The sequence below is a fragment of the Rhamphochromis longiceps genome, linkage group LG22, assembly GCF_057381845.1.
Source record: "Rhamphochromis longiceps isolate RC_006_pf linkage group LG22, R_longiceps_female_GT1.1, whole genome shotgun sequence".
Lineage (NCBI taxonomy): Eukaryota > Metazoa > Chordata > Actinopteri > Cichliformes > Cichlidae > Rhamphochromis > Rhamphochromis longiceps.
The window spans coordinates 24,948,150-24,973,061 of record NC_140577.1 but is presented as its reverse complement, the minus strand read 5'-3'; the positions used below and the strand labels follow the sequence as shown (position 1 = coordinate 24,973,061).

Genomic DNA, 24,912 nt, shown 5'->3' with positions numbered 1-24,912 from the left:
TGGACTTGAGTTATGAGCTCCCCTCAGCTTTTAGTTGTGCAGTATTTACCAGGGCGAAGGAGAGATGAAGGCTAGCCCGACAGCCCTTACACACATATCTATTGGAATATTTCATGTATGTTGTGATAATGTGTCTGGAAACATTGCATTGTTATATTATGCTCATTTATCACTTTATTTATCTGATTACATTTGACATTCAGAGAGTACGAAAAAAAATGCAAACAGACAAAAACGAAAACCTGTACTAAAAAAATCATGGCGATTGTGCGAAGATGACAGCAGAAGAAAGAAAATAGGACTAAAGGAAGGTAGAGAGGGGCGGAGGAAATGGGAAGAGGGCAGGAGGATATGGAGAGGACATAAATCACTGTGTACGGTAAATGTCGCTACCCATGAATCACCCACATTTCTGAATTCCTCTGGGTGAGAAACAGAGGTGGTGAGCTGAAGAGGGAACATGAAAGGAAGACAGTGGGTTGAATAGATGTGGTGAGGAGGATGAGAAGGGCAAAGGAAACACTGAAGCAAACAAGGATCTGAAGAGTTGTGGTCAAAATTATGTCATTGAAAGAGTATGACAGTTTCTAGATCATTTAACTACAGGTTATTTGGTTAGGCACAAACATCAATAATGAGCCCAGATTTTATGCCAGGCAGGCAAAAACTCCCATTTGTCAGCATCACTGGTGACTCAGCGATATGAGGTAGTTTAACAACTAACTTACAGAAAAACAGAAAAACAATGATTTAGCGCTCTATGAAGAAGAGGTGGGTGATTTTTTTTTTCTGTAACATTTGGATTTTGCTAAGACTAAAAGCTAGCATGTGTACCAACACAGGCAGCACTAACTGATAGCTAGGTTTGCTAGCTATCAGCTAGGTTTGCTAGCTATCATTATTTTGGTGATGTTGGTACCTATTCAAGCATTTTTAAAGGAATTATCTGATAAATAATGCCTTGTTGTGTGGTTCTGCCTGCCATAGAAGTTTGGATTTTGGTTTTTGTACATGAAATTCTAGTATTTTATTAGTCTGTAATTTAGCGCTAATTGGTAGGTATCTATGTCTGTGTTGATCTTATGGCAGCTTATGGTTGGAGGTTACTAACCAGTCTCGATGGAATTAGCTGGTAACTTTACACTTAACCAAACTTAATCAAACACGGATAACTTGAAGTACAACCAGTGATCATTGCTGGAAAGACTCTAATGCTGGTGCTTTAAAATGCAAACTCTATAGTGTGCTACTGTTTAGCCATTGCACGTCAAGATTTTAGTAGGTAAATAGGTTTTATGTGAAAAACAACATTTTTACTCATAGTTGAAATATTGTAGTGAAGGTTTAGTGAGTGCCAGTAATAGAATATTTACAGGTGCTTTACCAGCACTAATCACTTAACAAATTAGGACTCAGGGGCCAACAATACACAAAAAAACATGTAATAAAGGTGAGATCTCAAACAAATACTGATACAGGTTCTGAAATGTAAAATTGGTTCATTTAGACCCTCTCTGCACTTAGCTTAAGCACAATTAAATTAATGCAATGCCTTGTTAGCTCATGTGTCGTCTTAACCCACCGGTGCCTATTTACCGGAGATAAATCCTGTATTTGTTGCTTTTCCTAATCCCGACCTGAAGCAGGTGTAAACCTCAGCCGAGGTGAATGGACTCACACACAAACACAGAGCCAAACTTAGGAGCCACACCAGCCACTGTGCTTAAAAATAGAAAGCGTCACTCTTTTTGTAATTATCCCTCTTTCCCCCCTCTGTCTCTTCTCTGTCTCTCTTAACCAGATAAGGGGATTGTGCATATATTTCTTGAAGGAGTCGTGAGCTGTTTGTGCTGCCTGTCGCTTCCATTTAAAAGCTTTTTGTGAGCCAGACTGAAAGCTCTATAAACACATATGGATGTTTCACAGCACACTCACAGTTGACCCGCTATTTGCCACATTCATCTACAAACTCCAAACAAGATAATAAATCTATCTCGTTCCAACTGGTGTGTGGGAGGGAGTGCAGGGGTACCCCGGACTCCTGCAGAGCAATGTGGGCCTCCAGAGAAATCTGCCATGGGAGAAGACAAAAGGGTGCAAGTGTAAAGCATACTGCAATAATAATGCCCAGTGTGCAGTCACACAGAGGTGGATGCCAATGGACCGACAAAACCACAACTGCACAGAAGCTAAAACCTTGGAAAATTCTTCCACTGTTACAAGTGGCATCTCACTTTTTTGTTTAGATCAAAATTCAGTTCATTTTGAACTAAACATAAAATGAGAGTTTCGTGTGTTGTGAAACCGAGTTATTACGTCTAATGTACCTGAAAGAAACAGCTGGATATGAAAACGGAAACAGGTGAGGCAGATTGTTTGAGCCCATGCACCTGTAATGGTGAGGAGTCAGGACTCATCTCTGAGCAGGGCTGGATCATAATTTTTCAGTGTGGGGTTTGCTGTTGTGAATGGGTGCATTTTAACCCAAAGCATGACCTTTTCCGGACACTAACCAAGCAATTGTTAATGGCTAAACCTACCCAAATGCAGCAAAGTACAGTAAAATGTGATTGCAAATGAAATAGATCAGCAAAAATACAAAACAAAAAAGTAAAACCAAGGTCCAAATCTGCAGGGTTTGCCCGAAGACACCAGAAATCAATTTAAGTGGTTAACTTGGTAAATGGTAAATGGTCTGTATTTGTATAGCGCTTTACAACTTAACTCGCTATCCACCTGTAGGGGGCAGCCCACCATCTTCCTGCACAATGGTATGGCCACAGTTATGCAGGTTTCTGATGCATAATTCTTTTCGTTTTCCTTTATCTGAATTTGTAAGCTTTACAAAGAAAACTGATTTTTGTCACAGCCCGTGTTTCATGTTCATGCTTATCATTTTCCTCGGAACGTTCCCAAAATTCGCTTGCAAAATGAAAGCTCACAGGATAACGTGACCGCTGTCTCAGATAAGGATCCTGTCTGAAATTTCACAATAAAACTTCAGCCGAGATAAAGAGTAAACTGCTTGACGTTTAGCAGCTGTTCAAACTCCCAACCTCTTCGACCTTTTTTCTCAATGACAGCAATGCCACAAAATGTAAATGTCAAACTCTGGCTTGACTCATCGGTTGACAAAAGCTATGTCTGCATTTCTTTTCTTTTTTTCCTATTTAACCAAAATGCCATTTCTATAATTTTAGGCACTTATTTTCCTCGAGAAGTTAAAGGAGTTCTTTTTCTTCAAAACAATCACCCCTTGTTTTTCTCCTCTAAATGGATCATCAGTCTGTTATGATGGATAAATGCATGAGAGTTAGCCAGTAGCTGCTGTGAGAGAGGCTGTCAAAGCTGTGGAAAATGTCATAGCTGTGTTTCAAGTCCACTTGTGGAATATGCCAAGGCATTGTGGTATACTTTAAATAAACTTGTTTGTATTGCCACCATTAAATGTGAAAAGCAGAGTTTACGTGGAGCAAAAATAAATAAATAAGAGGATCTGCTGACATCCTGCACAGAGGGCTGTGAGGTGCAACGAGGGGGCGGAGATCTTCATTTAAGTGCACGTCATCCGAATCACACCGTTCGCATTAGGCTTGAACAGACGCAGCCTGTTTTCAGCGTACACTACAACACACATGTGATAAACACACACGTAAATGTACCAGCAGTGCAGAGAATGAGTCTAGCATGTGTCTACTAACTTCTGCGAGTGACTTCTAGCCACTGAGAACAACAGCTCATTCTGCTAGCTGTGAGCCTTCATTAAAGTCTTAGAAACACTCTCTCTTGCTCATCACTCTTCCTCTGCGAGATCCCATTATGCACGGCCGATGAGCTAAGCCTCCCTTTCGTAAACAAGTCAGAACCGCTCGGACTGAATCGGCCTGAAAACACTTTTAAATGTGTGTGAAAAGGCGTTTGAGTAAACCTGCTGCCAAATGTTGGAGTAGAAAAAGAGGCTGAAGCTGGCACCACCTCACAGCCTTCTGCTTCAGTGTATAACGCCTGTGCCTGCATGAATCCAAGGTCTCCTGACCCGGGGCATTTCTAGAATTTATTTATTTTTTAATTGGGCGACCAGACGGGGGAAAATTTGATCAAAAACAGGAAGACTGAATTGGTTGTGAATGAAATAAATTTAATTGTGAACATCCATCCTGCCGCCATAAACATGCAATAAGAGAGCTTTACTGAACCCCGAGAGTCGAGCATGAAGCGATGGTGCTCGCATTTTAGTTACAGCCACAAATAATTATTTTTTATTTTACCAATTTCACACATGTCATCTTGTTTAAGTTGCCCAATTTGCAAAGTGATGGAGCCCAATAAATAACAATAAAGAATAAGCTAATGCTTCAGCTCATTGTAGGGTATCTTCCTCTCTCTCGTGCTCGCATTTATTAAAATTATCAACATAGGGAAGTATTGGGGGGGGCAGTTACCTCCTGCCGGTCCCCCCTTGGTGGCACCCCTGCTGGCACCTGCCAGTGCTTCCCGTCAGCCTGCTAGTATAGGTGCAAGTATATGGTGTAAATTTGAAAATCCTTCACAAGTTATCACATTCAAAGATTTTCAGAAAACCTGACCTTGACTTTGAGTTCAAGGTCACTGAGATTCGAAGTTGTCTGAGATTTTTTGTAGATGCATCTATGGTATGAATTTCAAAATCCCACATCGTTCTGAAGTTATCCTCATTCTCAAGTTACTTTCATTCACAAACATGAGTGACCTCACCGCTCACCCATCCGCCAACATGTCCTTTTACAGCTGAGGGGTAAAAACAGCACATTTTTATCCTAACATTCTGTATATGTGGCACAGCACGGGAAAAGAGATGCATGCAGACGCAGAATCCCGACTGTCCACAATAAACAGCCAAGCAATGACACAATCACAAAGAACTGTCCTTTCCAAAATTTCCAGTGTTTTTCACTGTTTGCAAATATCTCTCAAAACTATGCCTGAAAAACTTTAGCTTACCGGACAATTTCTGATGGATAAATTAAAAACAAACAGCTCACTTCTGTTCAAAATGCTCATTCAGTAAAACTCTCAGTTATCAGGGGGAAACCGACACACTCACTGCAGCCACACACACCACAAATTAGCCAATGTATCGCTCTTATTGAGACTGGCAACTTTTGATGATGCCGTGTGATAACCGGTTCTTGTAAACCTTGTTATGTTTTTATCAAAGGTTTAATCATTTTTTCTTGTTGCTACAAATGAATGTTTATCTATTTGGCTCATAGGCAAACCACAATAAATCAAAGACTGGACACAGTTTGACATCTTCTAGTTAAAAATTCATAGAAAATACACAGAAACAGATGAATGACATCTGGCCTTTTGCATATTAATGTAGTAGTTTTCACATGCTGTCTCACATGTGTCCAACATCAGCAGCATTTATATTATCAATGCTTGGCCACACTTAACTGGATAAGGAGAAGAAATTTAAGTTTGTTTGAGCTGCTGGTGAAATTTTCTCGATGCTTTTGCAAAATAACTCCAAGTTTCTATGTTAGTCCTCTAACTCTGGACAGAACATTCACCAGCAGCAATTGTAGCAGCTTACAAACCAGATTTATTTTATCTACATAAGAGGACAAATCTATATGAAAGAGCCCCTTTCACGGATGATTAACTTGAATTAAAGCCACTGTGGTGAAGTTGAAAATTCATCTATTGGCTCGGCAGGACCAGCTTTAATGAAACTGTCGCAAGCTTTGAATTAAAGATCGGACAGAGTGATGTCAGAAAGCGAGGCTTAATGAAAGCATAAAGTATGAGTTTGTTCTTATTTTAAAAAGGTGATCATTAAACCATCAATTCTACAATCACGTCTGAAGCAAAAACACGGACCTCTGAGTTACGATGTCTCTCCCACAAACACCATGGGTTGCATTTGTCTGTGCAGACGAAGACGCTTTGACTGAATTTATGTTTTAATGCATGAACTCTTTCTGCACTGGAGACAGAGGGATCACTCAGCTGCACTGAAGCTACCAGATTTTTAGCAACCCGATGGATTGTTACTCAGAATATACTCAAAAATCCAGAGATGCAGCTCTAACCAACAATGTCAACACTGCTTTTCCCCATAACACAAGTATTGCCCTTTCTCCAAATGAAAGCAACATTAATTACTCATTAATACATTACTTCAATCACCACTCGTTGTTGGAATAATTGCCATTTCGCATATTCGGTGTAGATACAGTTAAACATAAGCATTTGTTTAATGTTGTGTTTTTGGACCGCGTGAAACACGACGCCGGTGTTTTTCAAGTTTTTGAAAAAAAGACACCCAACAACAACAAACGGTCAGACGCTGCCTCAGGAAACTGTGTTATTTCAACTCACTTTTGCAGGTTAGACAATTATGAGAAAACTAAAACGGGCCCTAAGCAGTGAAGAACTGCAGAGCTGTGTGAAAACTCTCTGTGGGTTTGTTACTGCAGGGCCTTCTTAGACACGATGCACACCATTTTAGTTATTATTAATGCAGGATTGTAGACGACTGTAGCAGTGATTAGGAAAAAAAGTTGCAAATGAATCTGACCTAATTAAGTAGAGTAATGCTAGCACGGCTGAAATGACGGCATTTAAGAGCCAATTTTGTCTCCCCCTTCTGGAAGTGAGTGTTATTACATCAGTAACGTGCAGTCCTTTACTTTAAGTAGTAGTTATGAATCTCACGAATTAGGAGTGTATCTAAGGACATGTGAAACTTTATTAATGCAATTTGCAACAATTGTGTTTAGTTTTTCTTAAACATCTTGTTATTTTTCTCTGCTACAAGCTCGTTATTCAACTCTCTGCTTCAGAGACAGTGTGACATGTAGTCACAAGACAAGATTTTCAACTGTGATATACATCAGCTCTAGCCAGCGTTGATACTAATATCAGGAAGTGCATCAATCAGTTAGCAATGACTTGAATGTGCCTCAACTTCATGTAAGATTTTGAGATGATCTTCCCCTAAAAGTAACTGCAGTGGTCAGTATTTGTGCAGGGTATTGTTGGGACCTACAACTGTATTTTACAGAGAGCTAGCAGCCCTGAGAATGAGCGAGTGCATAGAAAATGTGTGCTCGTCCCCCTTTACAGAGAACACTGGTATAATAAATTGTGTATTTCAATTCCAGCCAAACAGTTTTACTGCACAAACTTAACTAAATAGTGATACAAATCAAAACCAACTGCACTTCCTCTCTCTTTTTGCATGCAAAGCATTTGCAAACTGGCTCTATATCAGTTAGCATGCCTGCTTCAAACTATTCTGGAAATGGCATCTAGGGCTAGAAATTTCAGACTTGCCACAATTGTATGTTGCCGAAACTGTCCCTTCCTCAAGGGCAAGAAAACAAACGTTTCTACGGTTAAAGGGCATGGGAGGACAGGCTAAAGGAAGGAGGTAACGATCCGCTTTCATCACTTTTGTGACATTTTGTGCAACAAGTTAAAACATGATGTTACAGGTGGGAAGCTGTGCTGCTAAAACGGGCAGACACTAAAAGGCGGTAATACCTGTGAGAAACAGCGATGAAACACAGGGGTCTGTCTGTCTCTGCAAACTGTACTGACGTGCAGACACAAAGTTGTAGGTAAAGAGGAAAGAGATTTAAGAATGGCAATATCAGCCTGTTTCTCCCCGTTGTTTTTTCTCATAAGGTGGGAAACGCAGCTTCTGAGAGAGCAGGAAAGAAACTGAAAGGAAGTGAATAGATGTGAACTATAAATATAACCTGATCTGTGTCACTTAGCTGCATGTAAACCAGAGGAGATGCACACAGAAACATCAGCACAATGTAACCGATCAGTGCTGAAGGATCAGATGGGGAGAAGGATAGAGGAGGGATAGATAGCGGAGATGAAGAGTCATCTAGTCTTTATCCAACTGTGTGTTGCTAAGCTCCTCTGCAGGGAGTCCGTGACTTTGACAGTGGCGCACAGTAAATGAGATCTTCAAAGGAGGACCAGGAAGAAAGCATCTTAGCCCCGCTTACAGAAATCAAAAGGCTTAGGCAAGCCTTACCTGGCTGGATAATGGAATATGGAATATCACTACCCGCACAAGACAGTTGTAATAAGAATGGGAGGGAAATACACTGGCAGCCTTAGTCACGAATTTATACGATGTGTTCCTCTCTTCTTCTGTCCCAATTATATCCTCTACCAGTATAACCTTCTTTCTATTCTCCCACCCTAATTTTGTCATCTGCGTTCTTTCACTTTTCTGGCCTTTATCAGCTACAACACCACATTCTTTTCCCGTTTTGCCCAGTCCAGGGTAAATATCTGTCCTTTTGAATGCTAAGATAAATAACTCGCCAAGAGTCCAAGGTTAAGAAGATAACCAAACAGAGGAGTGAAAGCCGAACTAAGATTTAGAGGAGTGGTGTGGTTCAAGGATATGTACTGATATTTGAAATTTACAGTAATACCAGTTTGTTCCATGTGTTATTTGACACCTCATCGTAGCGAAGATGAACTCAGACTTCCCCGTGATAAAAGCCAGCTGTGAGGTTCTTCCAGCACAGTGGACAGTTATTAGAAAGTAATATGAAACATCTGCAAGCCCATCAGCAGTCAGTGTGTGTGTTTGTGTGTGTATAATTTAACCTAATCCACTGTAGCCACTGCCCTACAGTTGACATCAGTGGATGTACAGTGGATGTGCCATAAATCTGCTACAACGGCTTTCTTGTAATATGTTCTGTCAGGGTCGATAAAGCCAAGAAAAAAATAATTGAATTACTTAATAACACAGACTGTATTTAAATGATAGGAGTGAAAAATGAAACCAAAGCAAAAGTGCCTCAAACCAGCATGGTTTATTTTGGTCCTCTGGTTGCAAAAAGAAATCCAGTGGAAAGAACACTACATTTATTTTGTAAATTATAATTCCTGTTAAAACCAACAAGTCAGGAAGAACAAGGTATGACTTAAGTGCGTAATTAACTCGTCACTACCCTGTGGCTATGCAGTGTCCCTCCCAGTATCCCTCCCTACCTCAGGTCAAGACTTCACCGTGAGACTTTACTAACCAGTACACGATGCAGTGGTGGCTACATCCATCCTTCCTGTATATAAAACCTCTGTTTCACACTCCTGGGCTGTGTGTGTGTTTAATAATAATAATAATAATGAATTGCATTTATATAGCACTTTTTGAGACCCTCAAAGCACTTTACAGTTCCACTATTCATTCACTCTCACATTCAAGCACTGGTGGAGGAACACTGGTACAAGCTACAGTTGTAGCCACAGCTGCCCTGGGGCAGACTGACAAAAGCGAGGCTGCCATATCGCGCCATCGGCCCACTCTTCCTATTCCTCATCACCATCTGTCTTCAGCTGCCTGAGGCCCTCTTGTAGGCGCTTTTGAGGAGTTTTGGTGTCCTGACATCAGTGACATGTATGTCCTCCTGTGGCCAGCTTATCATCCCAGCATAGTAATCTGATGACCAGTATGGCATTTGTATTGATAACTCAAATCTTATTACCACCCTTCAGCTTGCTAGTACTTGGAGCTGTCCTGTAACTCCACCCCTTCAGTCTGGATCACCTTCCCTCTCTTTGCAACCATTCAGCCACACCTATCCAGCCTGAGTGACATCCTTATGCCCTTGCTGCACATCCCGGTGAGGTGGATCAGTGAATCAATGCCTTGTTTGTTCCTGGTGTACAGCTTGATGTCATCCATATACAGGAGGTGGCTGATGGTCACTCGACTCGTAAATCTATATCCAGTTTTGGTGATGAGCTGGCTCAAGGGGTTGAGGGCTCTGCAGGACAGTGCATATATATTTATCTTGTGCCATGACAAAGCATTTGCTCCTTTCCTGATTGGGTGTTGCTAGTCACAGTTAACTCATGATTTAACAGTATGAGGCAATTACTGTTTCCCACAGGCCCAGGCAGATTTGGATAGTTTTTTTCCTTCAATAAATGAACTCATCATTTACAAATTACATTTTGTATTTATTTGGATTATTTAATTTATCATATTAGATTTTTTTGACAATCTGAAACATGTAAGTTTGAAAAATAAGCAAAAAACTAAGAACTCAGGATAGCGGCAAATGCTTTTTCTCACATTATGTAGTCTGAGATGTTTAACAGAGTTTGACCAGCCTTGGGAAACATCCCACATTCCAGTTGATGACCTTGATCAAAAATACAGAACAAGTGAGGTGGTGTAGGTGTGACATCCAGTCGTTTCTCACTCTGTCGGGTGCCAAAATCCCAGATATAAAGCTCTCAAGAGTTAGATGAAAGCGAGGCAGGGCTCCGGTTTGCAACGTACCCAGAACCACAGAGACAGAAACATAGTTAACCAAGTTCATCTTCTGTGTGTTTCCCTTTTACACTTACAGCACAGAGCTCAACAGTATGCAATACAACACTCTCTTTCCCTTTCTCTTTCTCTCTAGGCTGTTTTTATTTTGCCTCTTTGTGTTGCAAAGGGCAGCTACAATCACCTCAGAAGCTTCACTTTGACTTGCTCTTCAAAATTGTGGGTTTGTGTGCAGGATGAGTGCTCATGCATAAGTAAATCAGCAGGAATGTAGGAATGCATTCACAGTCTTTCTGAATAAACCCCCCCATGAATGAGAACAGGAGAACAGAAGACGATAACCACGCATGCTCGCAAAGACACTGACCACCCTGAGCGCAGACGTGTATGCAAGCACACAGTAAACCACACAGTTTGTTCAAATTTTTAACAGCAACAAGCATGAAGACACTTTGGTTTGTTGTGAGTGGGATGTCTACGAGACTGTGAGCCAGCTGCCTTCATAAAGTGTTTTTTTAGTTTCTGATCTTGCAAGGTCAGCATTGACAATTTAATCTCCCCATAATGAAAAAGACAGGCTCCAAAAGCAACTCCATCCCCCATAGACTCCCATGTTAAACAGCACAAACAACCATGTTTATAGTCTGAAAATATAAACATATTGGTGACTAAATTGTGGAGCCAGACACCAGTCAGTGATGTCACAGTGGATGTGCCCATCTTTTATATACAGTCTATGAAGGAAACCCAGGCTTAGTCAAAATAAAACCATGTGTGTTGTAACCTAACAACCCCAGATCTAGTTTGTTCTTAACTTTAAAAGAAGAATACAGAGACAGAGAAGAAGACAGGCTAAAGTGACCAGATTTTATCAGTCACCATTACAAACAGCAGAATAAAAATAGGACTGGTTCAGGGAAGAAAGCATGAAACACAAAGCCACTCCAGAGGAATAAATAAAAAGATTATGCCATGGCGCCCTGGTGGAAAAACAAATCTCAGTAGCAGAGCGCTATCTGACTATCTATCTGTTTGTGTCAGGGCTGAACCTGTTTGTCAGGGTTTTTTTTCCTTTTTTTTGCTTTGGGGACAGTTAACAGAGACAACGATCAGTGTGGGACAGGCCAAGCTCTATTTTCCACAGCAGGTATAGCGGTCAGACAGTCATAAAATAATCCCCCACTCTCAGCCCAAAGATAACACACACACTGAGGGTGGTTCAGGATGGATGGAAGGGTGGGGTAGAGGAGCAGTGAGGAACAAAAAGAGTAAAGTTAGCGCTAAAATAAAACGCTCTGTTAACTTGATCATTTGTCAGCAGGAAAAGAAATCTCCACAACACAAACACAGAACTTTACCCACACACAGTCCTCCTGTGCACACTGGTGCAATAAGCAGGAACCCTTGCAGCTGACTAAGGTGAAGTCAGCATGGGAATATTCACCCTGCACATAAAAAGCTGACTGTGGGAACTACTTTGCACAACCTTGCATGAGTAGCCACAACTAAAAGTCAGCTTCATCTCTTCTCAAACTCCTCCTTCAGTTTTAAAATGACAATAAGCAAATGACAAAACCTTACCTGTTGTCAGTTTGTCCGCGTGCCCAAACAGCCAGACGCCTTTAGGTTTCTCCCTGTTGGGACTCAGGCACGAGGATGGAGAGGAAGATGAGCTTTTTTCTGTCTTCTTCTTCTTCTGGATACCGTTTCCCATTTTTTTTCTTTTTTTTTCTGAGAGAGGGGGGCAGTCCTCTGGCCCCTAGAGTGGCTCTACCATGTTTTCCTCCTGTGACATTACATCTGTATCCTTACTCTTAAATCCTTTCTACTCCAGCATGAGCATACACTCTGAGTCAAAGTCAATAAAGCTCAAATCATTCCTGCTGATTCAGTCCTGCTGACACACACACACACATGCCACAGTGTGGACTATCTTTGCTAAAGACCCACTGACACCATTCCTGTGCGACAAACAAAAAAAAGCTCCATAAATCATAAATGTCCACTCAAATCTGCCGTTCACCACTGCTAGTCAAGCACAGCCACTGAAGACACACTCAGCACTGACAAGCCTCAGTTTGTGGGTGTGTACGTATGTATGCGTGGAATCGTGTGTGTATGTGTGTGTGCCCCTCCCACTGTGATCGCTGTGCTCCAAAGCAGAGGATTCACACAAGCACCACATTAGACTTATTTCCATCATTTCGAGCCTCACACGCAAACAGAAACCAAAAGCTGCCCGATGAGAAGGGTGGTCTGTAGCATTTACTGCCTGGGAATGAGTAACACAGAATAAGTAATAAATACTGAAATAAAGGAAAGAGTGTGGGCTTAGAACAGCATATGGATGCTTAATAATTCAGCCGATCTTGACAGGTGAAGATATTCTGTCTGGCACTCTTTGAAATTCCCCTTCATCCCACACACACACACAAACACAAACCGAATATAAAAACTATAGTCAGAGGATCAAAGCTTGTTTTGATATGAGATCACTCCGACTACGCTTAGAGGAAATACAAATGCTGAGCCAGACAGATGAGTTACAGAAATAGGGATAATGGGGAATTCTGGGGAAACTAAATCACTTGTGTCGAGTCCAATCTTTTCCTGTAACATCCTCTTCCTCGTTCCCTGTGCTCCCTTTCCTTCTGGCTCCTCCCACCTCCCCGTCTAACCCTAAAAATGAACACCGAGTGACGATTTGGCAGGTTATGTGTCTTGGAGTGATGATGTCATGACCTCTGCTGTCACCAGATAGGAATGACACCATTCCCAGAGCCTGTGGATCGATTGCAGTTGTTCAGAAGGAGGTCAGAGAGGAAGGCGTGTGGAGAGAAAGAGATGGTGATGATGATCACCACCATCACCACGTAGCACGGTGCTCCTATCAGGTGAAAGTGAGATTTCGGTGAAGAAAAAATGCGCACTTCTCATGAGCGAAGCCCTGTTCATGCACAGCCCTCCAGCCCTTGCTCCTTCTGATGTGTAGAGAAGAAGATAAAAAAAAGGCTCCAATAAAAGAAAAAAGCAGATTTACTGTCAGGGGAGGGGGAGCGTGGATCGGGAGAGCTGCTGGGCAAAGAATTTACAATCCCTTCTTTTTCTACAAGAGGAATCGATTTGGCTCTGAGGAGCAGGAGGACTTACTGGGAATTTCCAAATATGAAATATGAATGCTCATGCTATATGTGTGTTAGATTGTGTCTGCATACAGAGGAAGGAGAAAGGAGAGAAGTGCGCTTATGATATCAGCAAGCTTCCTGTTGCAGAGTGTAAAACGATCTTCACTAAAACACTCAGAACGATGTGCTGCCTCCTAATGCATCGCCAACACAACCACACCCAGTGCATCTGCGCTGGTAGAGTACACTGAGCTCCTCGTCTCATCCCTCATAAAACTCTGAGATCTCACTCAGGTCACGCACAGGGATGATGCTCTGCAACATGCCTTCACCTGTGAGCAGCAAAGCATAGTGGCAAACGTGCCCTAGATACATTTCAATATGAGCGTGATGAAAGCGTGTGTCAGAGTCAGGAGACAGTTGAGGATCTGACAGTTGAAGGGAACTGAAAAAAGAGAAACATGCAAAGGGGAGTCGACATGCGTGCACGTGCATGTGCGTGCATGTGCGCATGCGTACATTAAAGGACATTTGTGTAGAGGAATGCTGTTGTCATGGAGACCATCACCAGAGTCTCAAAACAGGACTAAGGAATCTCTCTTTAAATGTTACTGTTTACACTTTTATTGGTGTGTGTGTGTGTGTGTGTGTGTGTGTGTGTGTGTGTATGTGTGTGTGTGTGAGCATATCTGTCCCATCAAAAGCGCCCCGTCAGACAGCATCTGTTTAAAGAAGTTGCAAATTAAAAGCCTCCTCGTCATGATACGTTGTTGTGCTGTATGACCTTGATCCTATCCCTTCACCGTGGCACGAACATTTAGAGTGAAATCCTCAAGCTCAATAATTCTGCCTACATCAGCCCAGCACTTCCATCTTGTGGCAATGCTCTGCTATCACTATTTAAACTCCTGAGGACAAACAACGCTGGTGTTGCAAAAGCACTCTGTCATTAACATTCAGCTGCAGAGCTGCAGACTAGCGAAGGTGAAAGTTTCAGGTATGATCCTGAAGTTCCCGTCTAAACGGTGACATCTGCTGACTAAAAAAGCAGGTGCAACTGAAGTATTTTTCTTTGGCATTGAGCTGATTTCATGAGCACATCGCTCAAGAGTTGTCTGCCATAGTGGATGTCATACAACCACCAGTTGCTTGGGAAACTGTCAGGCAGAGGCTCCTGGATGTGGTTGGGTGAAATCGTTTGTAAAGAAGGTGTTGCACGAAAGACTCCTTCTGACTGTTTTGGTTGCTAGCAGATTGCTACGGTTGCCTCTACTTTTTCATGTTTGTTTTCAAACACTTACTAGCCAAGTGGTAGCAAACCTTGAAAAAGGGGGACAAAAAGTTTGTGTAGCACTTTTCACATTTGTACTACAGCTTTCAGAGATTTTTCCTTTTATTTTGTTGACAAGTCTTCCACTTCCTTTCAAAGTACAACTGCAACAATATGCTGGTGTTAGCAGTGTCAGGGAGGTTTTTGTCAACTGGTTGGGAAATACATGTTTTCCTTTGTAACTCCCTAGCTCTACTGTCTTCTCCAAATATGGCCATGTCCAGCTTAAAAGATAGAAAACCGGATGGCAAGTGTCAAAATGTAAAACTCAAGCTTATGGGCAAGTTAAGTAAGAAAGATATCTATTCCTGTGTCAGCCTGCATTCCTGCCAGTCTATTCTTTGCATCACTTTTCATTCTGTCGTCATCAATCTGGTCTAATCATTTTCAATCCTACCTTCTGTGAGCCAATCAGCCTCTATTCTGTGTTTTAAGTGTCAGCTCTCTTCTGCCATTCTGCCTTTTACATTGACTGGAATGACTCGCCTCATTTCATTCTGGTCACCTAGAGATCCTCATTCAAACCTATACCTGCCTCATTTCCACCCCAACCAGTGTCTCGCCTCATTGGCATTCCAACGGGACAAGCAAGGTAAGCAGTGCTTGCCGTGTCAAATCTAAAAATAGACATAATTTGAAACTTATCAAAGTAATGCGATCTCTCTCCTTTCATATCAGACATCACTGTGATAAAGCTCCTCGCCTGCTAGTTATTGTGTGCATGGAGCCTTGAGCTGCGCTTACGTAACAAAGACGTAACAAAGATGTGCACGGATGACGCAAAGTGCAGCAGATCAACAAAGACAAATGGAATCGCTGTAATTTACAAGAACTGCAAATATGTTATAGGATTTTGTATGCAAACCTTCGTATGCAGTGGAGATGCAACGTTCGTTCAGTCCCTCCTGCGGCCACACAAGGCTGGCTTCAAAAGCGATTCACTCACTTGATCTGTATATAGTATTCACTGCACAGCAAGCTACATTTATTTTTGCCTAATAATTTAATTAAGAACGCTTCAAAGGGTATTTTATTTACATGTCAGCAGACATCTGTCCGATTCACCTGTGCAGTTGCCTATCAAGCTAGCTAGCATCAGCCGATAACCTCTTAACTAAATATGGGCATAAAACAAGACTGTGACAACCTTGAAGCCAGACGCAAGGCTTCAAGATGTTCATCCACAAACTAGTGCTTACATTCATGTTTACTGTCATAATGCACAATCTGATATTTTTCAAAGCACTTTACACCCCCAAAAAATGAAATAAAGTGAAATGGGGGAGCAGTGTACAACTTTTCAGGAGTGGAGATATGAAGATAACTTATTTTTTGTGAACTAAAGAAAGTTACGACCTGCGCTTCAAATGGAAACACAGCTAGCATTAGCAAGTAAACCAGCTTCAATGATTTGTCCTGGTAACAGATAATTTACTAGATATTTATTTAACTATAGTGGTAGCCAGAAAAGAGTGCAGAAAGGTGAACATGTCCATGTAGCATACAGACAGACAGCACAAATGTCTCTGCTTGCCTTTCTGTAAGAGTCAACACATGCCACTGCAAGAATAGTTGGTGAAGCAAAAGCTCTAAACAACTAAAACTTGGTTCTTTGGTCAAATTTATGAAATAACTAAATAAAAGGTTAACATTAAGCCCAGTTAAGCCCAGGCCAGTTGTGTGCTATTTCACATATACTAGAGATAAGAGTATAGTGATTAATTTGTACATGTTTGTTTGCTGAAAGAAAACCAGTGAAAGAAAAAGAAATGGAATTCACCAATTTTGACAATTCATTGAACCAAACAGAGCTTAATATTCAAAAGCAACATTATGCTGGTGTTGATTTCTCCAGTACAAAGTCTGTGTCATATTAGAATTTAATTTGGCTTTATATGTAGGAAACAAGTATTTTATGTACTCTCATCACTTATGCTTATTTTCCTCATGGTTGGAGATATTAAGTAAATATCAAGCTCACACAAGCGTCGTGGAAGTGGACCTTGTAAATTGTTTGAGAAGAGTTGGGAGTTTCAAAGAAATACTTGGCAGGTGGTTTGATGAATCAGCTGTTTAAAACCATCTACCACGTGCTAACTTTAACAACAAAGCATGGGATGAATAATTAATCTCAGCAAAAACAAGCTACACTCTGAAAACCAACAGGCAGTCAGCATAGCAAGCTAAGTAGTTAGCATGTCTTAGTCAAAGTCGCTATGAAAAAGACCTGACCCCACAGTGTATTTCCAGATCAACATTTGTCAAGCACAAGTGCCGATGTGGGATAGCACAACCTGACAACACTGCAGCCTGGTAAATATCTAAGCTTGAACCACAAGAAGCTGGCAAAAGCCTAGATTAGAAACAAACATTGGTGACATTAGTTATTATTCCAAGGTCTTTCATCAAGTGAAAGTTATCAGAACTTTATAGTCCTTAATTTACTCGAGGCTCGCTGAGTTCTGAGTTGTGCTATCATTGTCTTCTTCTCTTCACAGAAATAAAAATGGACAAAGACGCAGCTGTATCCTGTAAACAGCTTTCAACAGGTGTATCTGTTACAACATATTACATAACTGAACCACACACACACACACACACACACACACACACACACACACACACACACACACACACACACACACACACACACACACACACACACACACACACACACATTCTTGAGGGTAAATCAGTTGTATTTCCCTGTATATACAGATGCCCACTCCCTTAGTCCCACAGTGATGTCTTCCAGCTGCTTCCCCACCACATCAAACACACTCCATGTCCTATAAAACAACCATTACCTTTTATTCCATAAACATAACCCCTGCAAGCACATCGGATAATGATCACAAGTAATTTTAGGAACCTCTTCCTACGTACATATAAAGCATTGATGTGACCTGCATGGGAATTCACAAGGAATGTGAACCTCTAAAAAAATATGAGGTACGCTTCACCTTAACCACGACCTGAAAATGCTTAATGTTTCACGACAACATCACCCTATTATTGCTGCCACAGCAACGCGTTCCTCACAGTGTTGCTGCCTAGGAGACGTTTACCTCAGCGACATGGCTTTAGGTCTGTGGTGATGGATGAGGTATCTGCTTACCCAGGTGAAATTACCACACACTCATCAAAGTGTGTGCGCATTGGTGATGAATGATGTTCGAGGGGGGACGCAGTGGGGATGCATTAAACTTTCACACCCTCTCGTTGCCCGACACTCACTGCCTTCATCCTGTCAAACTGCATTAAACCAGCCCTGAGTTGTGGCCTGTAATAAAGCGTGGGCTGTATACAATGTTCTCAATGTAATGAGATGTTTGCTCTTCTATTACCCTGCTAGGTCTGTAATCTACATCCCAGTTTGTGAATATACACACCCTGACTGTATTCTGTGATGTGGCAGCCGAACACACACATATAAACCCGTAGCAGATCCAGAAACTCAAGTACTGAGTGGGCTCCATTGCAAACACATTTAGAAAGCCACATGGAAAAAAAAAGAAAATAAAAAGGAAAGGCTCACACGGGGCTGTACACATGCAGAAAACAGTGACTGCACACACAGACGCACTCGTGTGGAATCCCGGGGATTGCGCAAAATGACCTCACTGCACAAAAAGCCAGCAACCAAAGATGGGCTGTGCTGGACAAAGCAGGTAGTTGCGGGGGGCTCTACTCAACCTCGAATGTGTGTGTGTTTCTTTGTGGAGGTGATGTAATGAATGTTGGCGCCGCCCTAAGACCAGCAATATGCCGCTGACACACAAACACAGAGATACCCTCTGATACAGGGCAGCTCTCGGTCACACGCCCTCACACGCAGCTCAGCAGACGTCCAACTATAAACACATGCTGACTGCACAGTAACAATCAGCGAAGGCCAACACACCCACAGCAGTGCTGAAAAGAGCGTTAAGCAATCTGAGAAGTGATTAGAAGATAAAAATATTCTTTAACGAGTGTGAAAAGAGGCTGAAAAACCTAGGAGACACAGAGATGTGTGTGTCTGAGTGCATGTGTTTGTGCTGAGACGTTGCTCTAATTAAAAAAGCATTGAGAGAGTGTTCCCGAAGAGTCCTCTCAAGGCTGAATGGAGCTTTGTGATTCGTTGTAATCTCTCCTCTACATCACATAACTCTAGGCCCAATCTGGCATCCAGGCTAACACACACACACACACACACACACACACACACACACACACACACACACACACACACACACACACACACACACACAATCCGCTGTGATACAAGACTCCCAGGAATTCAGCACATCAAAGACAGTTTTGTTTTTCTGTTTTTTTTAAGAAGAAGAGGAGTCTCTGTAAAATGTAGCCAGCAGTCGGTGTTGAACTGCAGAGCGCTCCCTTTCAGAGGAGACGGTCTGAATCAGTCATGCACGGATGACGCAGCTAATGTAAACCAGCAAAGATGTAAGTGTGCCGCACATAACAAAGATGTGCACGGATGACGCAAAGTGCAGCAGATCAACAAAGACAAATGGAAACACTGTAATTTACAGGAACTGCAAATGCGTTATGGGATTTTAAGCAAACGTTCGTATGCAGTGGAGACGCAACGTGAGTCTGGTTCGTTCAGTCCCTCCTGCGGTCACACAAGGCTGGCTTCAAAGGCGACTCACTCCCCATTAGCTCCCTTGTCTCAACCACGCACCCAACTGTACAGCAGAGAAACACATGTTTGCAACCGGGTTGAGGAAACTGTTTTATTCTTCTACACTTAATTTACGCCTTTGAGAAAACAAATAATTTTTAATAAGTTGACATTTTTTAAGACTTTAATGTCACAGTGGCTTTGAGCTTGATCTGTTTATAGTATTCACTGCACAGCAAGCTACATTTATATTTGCCTAATAATTTAATTAAGAACGCTTCAAAGGGTATTTTATTTAAATGTCAGCAGACATTTGTCCTTGCTTATCAAGCTAGCTAGCATCAGTCGATAACCTCTTAACCAAATATGCCCAACCAACAAGACTGACAAACTTGAAGCCAGACACAAGGCTTCATGATGTTCATCCACAAACCAGTGCTTACATTCATGTTTACTGTCATAATGCACAATCTGATATTTTTCAAGACACACTACACCAATAAAAAACCGAAATGAAGTAAGTGGGGGAGCGGTCTACAACTTTTCAGGAGTGGAGATTTGAAGATAACTTTTATTTTTTGTGAACTAAAGAACAAGAGCGTGACAATAATGTGAAAACTGCGCCCAGGACAAAAACAAACAGGGCAACTCTTTGCCCTTTAAAAAACAGACAGCATGCCAGCACAAAGCCAGGGAAGAACCAGGAATGATGCTGGATGTATGTGCACCTCAGCCCTGCAACAAGACTTTAGTTTAGTCGGTAAGAGAAGCAGCGAAGCGCAGTTAGCTTCTAGCCTCCATTTTTAGCACTTGTTTCTACAGTGAAATTACACTGGTTGTCACTTTAACGCTTCTTTGGGATTCAGTGTTGCATTGTGTTCAGACATAATCACTAAAACAAAGACTGTATGTATGTTCATTAAGATGGCAATTTGTGTCAGTGTGCGGCACTGTAACCTTAGTATTATATTATTAAATTAACAGGCCATGTTACATAGTAATGCAAACATAATGTAACATTATTTTCCCCAAGCAGTAATTAAGTAACATAATGCATAACAAAAGTAACAAGTAATGTGTATTATATTGATTTTATTTTATTTCATTTTATCTTCAGGTCTTGGCAGATGGCCGCCCCTCCCTGAGCCTGGTTCTGCTGGAGTTTTCTTCCTGTTAAAAGGGAGTTTTGTGTGTGAGTGCACTTTTCTTGGTGGAGACTGATTTTTTGTTTCCTCGGATTGAAAAAGTCACCTAGCTGGTTCTGAAAGAATGAACTGTTGTGAAAGAAAAGTAAAGGTGCAATGCACCGATTACTGACAGTTAGGAGACCAAGTGCCAAAGAAAACAAAAGCAGTTCAAGTCTAACGATGTGTTCATGCACACACAACCACAGGTGAGACAGAAAGCACTTGCAGTTCATGCTTCTGAAACAGCACGACTGTTTTTTTTCCCCTTAGAATAAGATGGAAGTGCAGAGGCCTCAGACCCCCTGTGCATGGTGAATGCATGTGAACTTTGAATAGATGCTGACTAATTTAAACAGCTGCTTGAGCAATGTTTGGAGGATTAGAACAGGGAACTATGTCCTGTCAATGCTCCAATTTCTGCTTTTCAGATATCATGGATTTCTTTCAAATGAAACTTTCAGATGATAACAAACACATGTGCAGCTGCATTACGATCCCACTGTAGTCCATCTTAACCAACTGAACTCAAAGAGAACACAGCTAGTGAACACAAAGCTGCATCAATATGTGTGCTCATTTTCTGTTTGCAATCTGAGTCTTCTCATATTCACATCACTCCCTTTTTAGCCTTTATAATGGAAAAAAAAACATGATGCCAAAACCAGGGTTCCCACACATTCTTCGCATCAGCCTTTGACCACATCCTTTGCCCGGGAATTATTAGCACTACTACAAGTTAATCTTTGCTTTCAAATGAAGTCACTGTCTGTTACCCATCCTGTAGTCATAGTTCTCCACGGATGTGACAAAACCATAGCATTAGGCACGGTAAGGGATTGTGGAAGCCCTATTTAGGCAGAAGAGGTACAAAAACCACAAAGGAGGTGACCAAGAAAGTTTAAAAGACTCAGAATCTGGGTTTCCAAGACTTGCTACAGTAACACACACAAGTGCAATGACAGAGGAGAAATGGATGGGTTTAGAGGTGGAACAAAAACAGGAAATGGGAACTGTGGGTAATCTCTGTGCTGTAGAGCAAGCAAACAGTGAGTAAACAGAAGAGAGGGGATTAGACCCCGGAGTCAGACTTTGTGTGTGTCGGTTTTGCCAGGTTTTAAATCTAAAGACTGATGTCCCGATGATAACAAAATCTCTTGTAACTTTCCATCTTAATCTCAAAGTCAACATTCCTCAAAAACACATCATGACCACGAAGTCTGCGGTCATGACAAACAAAACAGGACAAAATTATACGGCAGACTCACCAGACAAACCAAAAGTGGCTTCAAGATGCTGAGCCTTGTTTTTTCCCCCTACGTCACATAAATTCACAAAAAGGGTTATCTCAGCACACTTTAGATTATAAGGTAAAGAATTCTCTCTGACACTTTCTGGCATGTTCACCAATGTTGAAAGGTGCTTTTGCACTAACCAATCAGCAAACAAGGGGGTTTGTGCCTCAAGCCAACTAGACTTTGAGTAAAAACAAAAGTAAACACACAGTGAAAGAAAAAGTAACACGGACTAATATTTTGCTGGTTGAAGGCTCTGCTTCCAAACAGGGACTTTATCAGTCCTTGTAAGTTAAAACAGTCCTCTCTGCCTTTCTAGGAACAATAACACTACTTCAAATGGTAGCAACAGGGAGTCCACAAGCTAGTAGCTAACCGTCTCAAGCTTCAGATGGGATTTTTTTTGTTTGTTTTTTGTTTGTCTCTGGGTTTGTTTGGTTTGTTTTTTTCAGAAAACAGCATGTTGCTATGGTAACAAGGGAAAGTTACATGCCGTAAAACCAAAAGGATGAGCTAAAAGACGATAAAACACTACACGGATTTGAGGGGAACTGCAGAGTCTGTGTAGGTTTGTCACGACAAGCAACATCTTATAATTGAACAACAGAAACATAATCTGATCCACTGTTAGTGCAAACGTATAATTAGAGTATAAATGCTGCTTACAAATGCAAACTGTACTAGAAATAGGAAATCATTCTGATTTAAAGCTATCAATCCTCGTGTGATGAACAATATTTATTTTATCTTCTATTTTAAACTATTTATATTAAATATTAAGAAAACATTTATTCAAAATCTTTAAATGTCCCCCAGCAAACTGTTTATGAGCTAGAATTTCTTCTAGTCTTACTGTGTTTGGCGACACTTAAAAAAGGTCAAGTTCAAAATGACTCCTCTCTCACCTTTTGCAGGCTCATGGTTCTGGTGTCCCAGTTTGGCATCTGTCACAGCACTCCCATTGCGGTTCAGTCCATTGCCGGCGTTCTTTTTCCGCCGGCTCCCCTTTAACCAGCTGAAGGCGCCTCCAAGGGAGCTTCCTGGCTTCCTCTGCCCACGCTGAGCCTTCGCCTCACGGGCTAAGATCTCAGTGATGTCCCTGGGCACCAGGTCACCTGTAGACCTCCTCCGGGACATCCTGGAGGTTGGTCCTGGAGGCTAAGGAACTGTACCTCCACCTGGATCAAGGCGTCTTACTGTTTGTCACAGGACCTGGACCTCCCTGGTATGTCGGGTTTGATGAAACCTCCCTTCCCTGTTTGGCCTCTCTTAGTGTCCGTTTATCCTTTCCCCCCCCCCGTCTGTCACCACCTGGGACAACAATGAGATCAGCAGGATGAGACAAAGAGCGCAGAAGAGAAATATATAAAAATAGGCTGGAAATGAAAGTCAGAGGGAGGACAGAGTGGCATGGGAACTCAAGAACAGAGGAACAAAGTTAAGGCTGGGTTAATGAGAATATCCAAACCCAGTCAAGATGATCAGGAATGGAATCGAAATAAAACATAAACAGAAAAGAAGAGAAAACAAGAAAGTATAACCGTGAACCGAGAGTATTTCTACCCTGTTCTCCCAAAGTTTTCCTGTTACTCAGTCGCCCCCACTCTCCCTTTTCTATTCTCTCACTTTTCTTGTATATGTCCTGGCCCTACGGGAGCTCCAGACCTCTGCAGCGTCTCTGTATGTGTGTGCATGCACGTGAGCCATGTGGTTCACATCAGCAGAAAAGTGCGTACGGCTGAGTTAGAGAAGAGAAAGAGTGGAAGAAAAAGTTTAAAAGTCAACTATTTCTTTTACTTTAAAAAGAGATACACACAAACAACACACACACACGCACACACACAAGCTTCCTGTACGTGTCACATTAACAAACAATCAAACATTTGTAAACTTACAGCGTGAGCATGCTGTCCTCTCCTCTGCTCCACTCCTTTCTCTCCGCCTGAGAACAGCTTTACAGAGCATGTGTGTGTCTGTGTGTGTGTGTTTAGCACAGTGAATGAAGCTCCATGCTCTCTGAACACAGTCCCTCCCTCTGTATCGGAGCCAGCCTCTCCTCCACCCTCTTACAGTGCTGGTAGGAGTGAGCCATTACAGCGCTGCTTGTTCCTCTTCATGTTCATAGCCAGCTGTCACATTTTAGCTCTCGTGTTGAGTCCTTTACTTGAAGCTGCACAGTTAGGTTTTTTTCTGTCTTTCCTCCCAGCCTCGTTTCTGTGGATCAGGTTCAGTCGTCTCCCTCTGGAGAGGAACCCTGGTGTGATGATCCATCATTGAAGCTTTGAAACAAAAATACACCCTTTGGAGCCGTGTAACCATAAATAGAGCGCTCAACACTACTGTGCCTCCTTCCTGGGCTTCATTTTGTCTTATTTATTTGGAGAAAAGGAAAGCTCCATGGGGAGACTACCGAACAGTCACCTGTCAAGGGTGAAGTGATTCAGCCGTTTCACCTGAAAGACAGGGTTTCTCTTTTCTACCTCTTTCTGGCCAGGTAGAAACTTGACACCACTTGTTAAATGTGACACACACACACACACACACACACACACACACACACACACACACACACACACACACACACACACACACACACACAGAAATTAGGGCAATAAGGCAAGTTACAGGGGAGCACCTTTAAGCAGCATTCAGCTGTACTCACCTCAGAAACCTGACCTGAGCTTCAAAATTCACTGTGGTGGGGAACGAGCCGAGCCGACAACAGCATGTTGTTGTGTTGTGGGACTGGCTCGTCTGGTCTGAATGTGGAGGAGACCCAGTAGGGTAAGGAAGAGGAAGCAGAAGGTGGTGTCGCAGCCTTCTGGGAACAGACTGAGGCAAGCCTGTGACTGCAGTCTCGCATGCATCTGGTTAATTGGCAACAAGGGAGTTTACTGTAATTTTGGCATTTTATACTATGAGCACCCAAACCAACCTTTTGTATTTTGTAGCCTGTAACTCACACAAATACTCATCATCATCAAGAGTAAACATGCTGGTTAGAGCAGAGATCCAGCAAAAACATCACTTAATACATCCCAT

General features: G+C 41.9%; 1 protein-coding gene across 3 annotated transcripts in view; it reads right to left on the bottom strand.

Annotated features, from left to right (window-relative positions):
- The window catches only part of nhsl3 (NHS like 3), a 38,669-nt gene extending 14,400 nt beyond the window's left edge, over window positions 1-24,269 (bottom strand). Inside the window, exons 1-2 of one of the 3 annotated variants that reach the window (XM_085395645.1) lie at window positions 23,766-24,269; window positions 22,776-23,181 (exon numbers count right to left, since the gene is read on the bottom strand). In XM_085395645.1, the coding sequence (XP_085251771.1) occupies window positions 22,776-23,007 (232 nt within the window). In that variant the 5' untranslated portion in view covers window positions 23,008-23,181; window positions 23,766-24,269. Of the gene's footprint in view, window positions 1-11,887; window positions 12,403-22,775; window positions 23,182-23,765 lie in introns of those variants that run through there. The other 2 variants (XM_085395647.1, XM_085395648.1) reach the window with 2 other exon arrangements.
- Window positions 24,270-24,912: the final 643 nt, after the last annotated feature.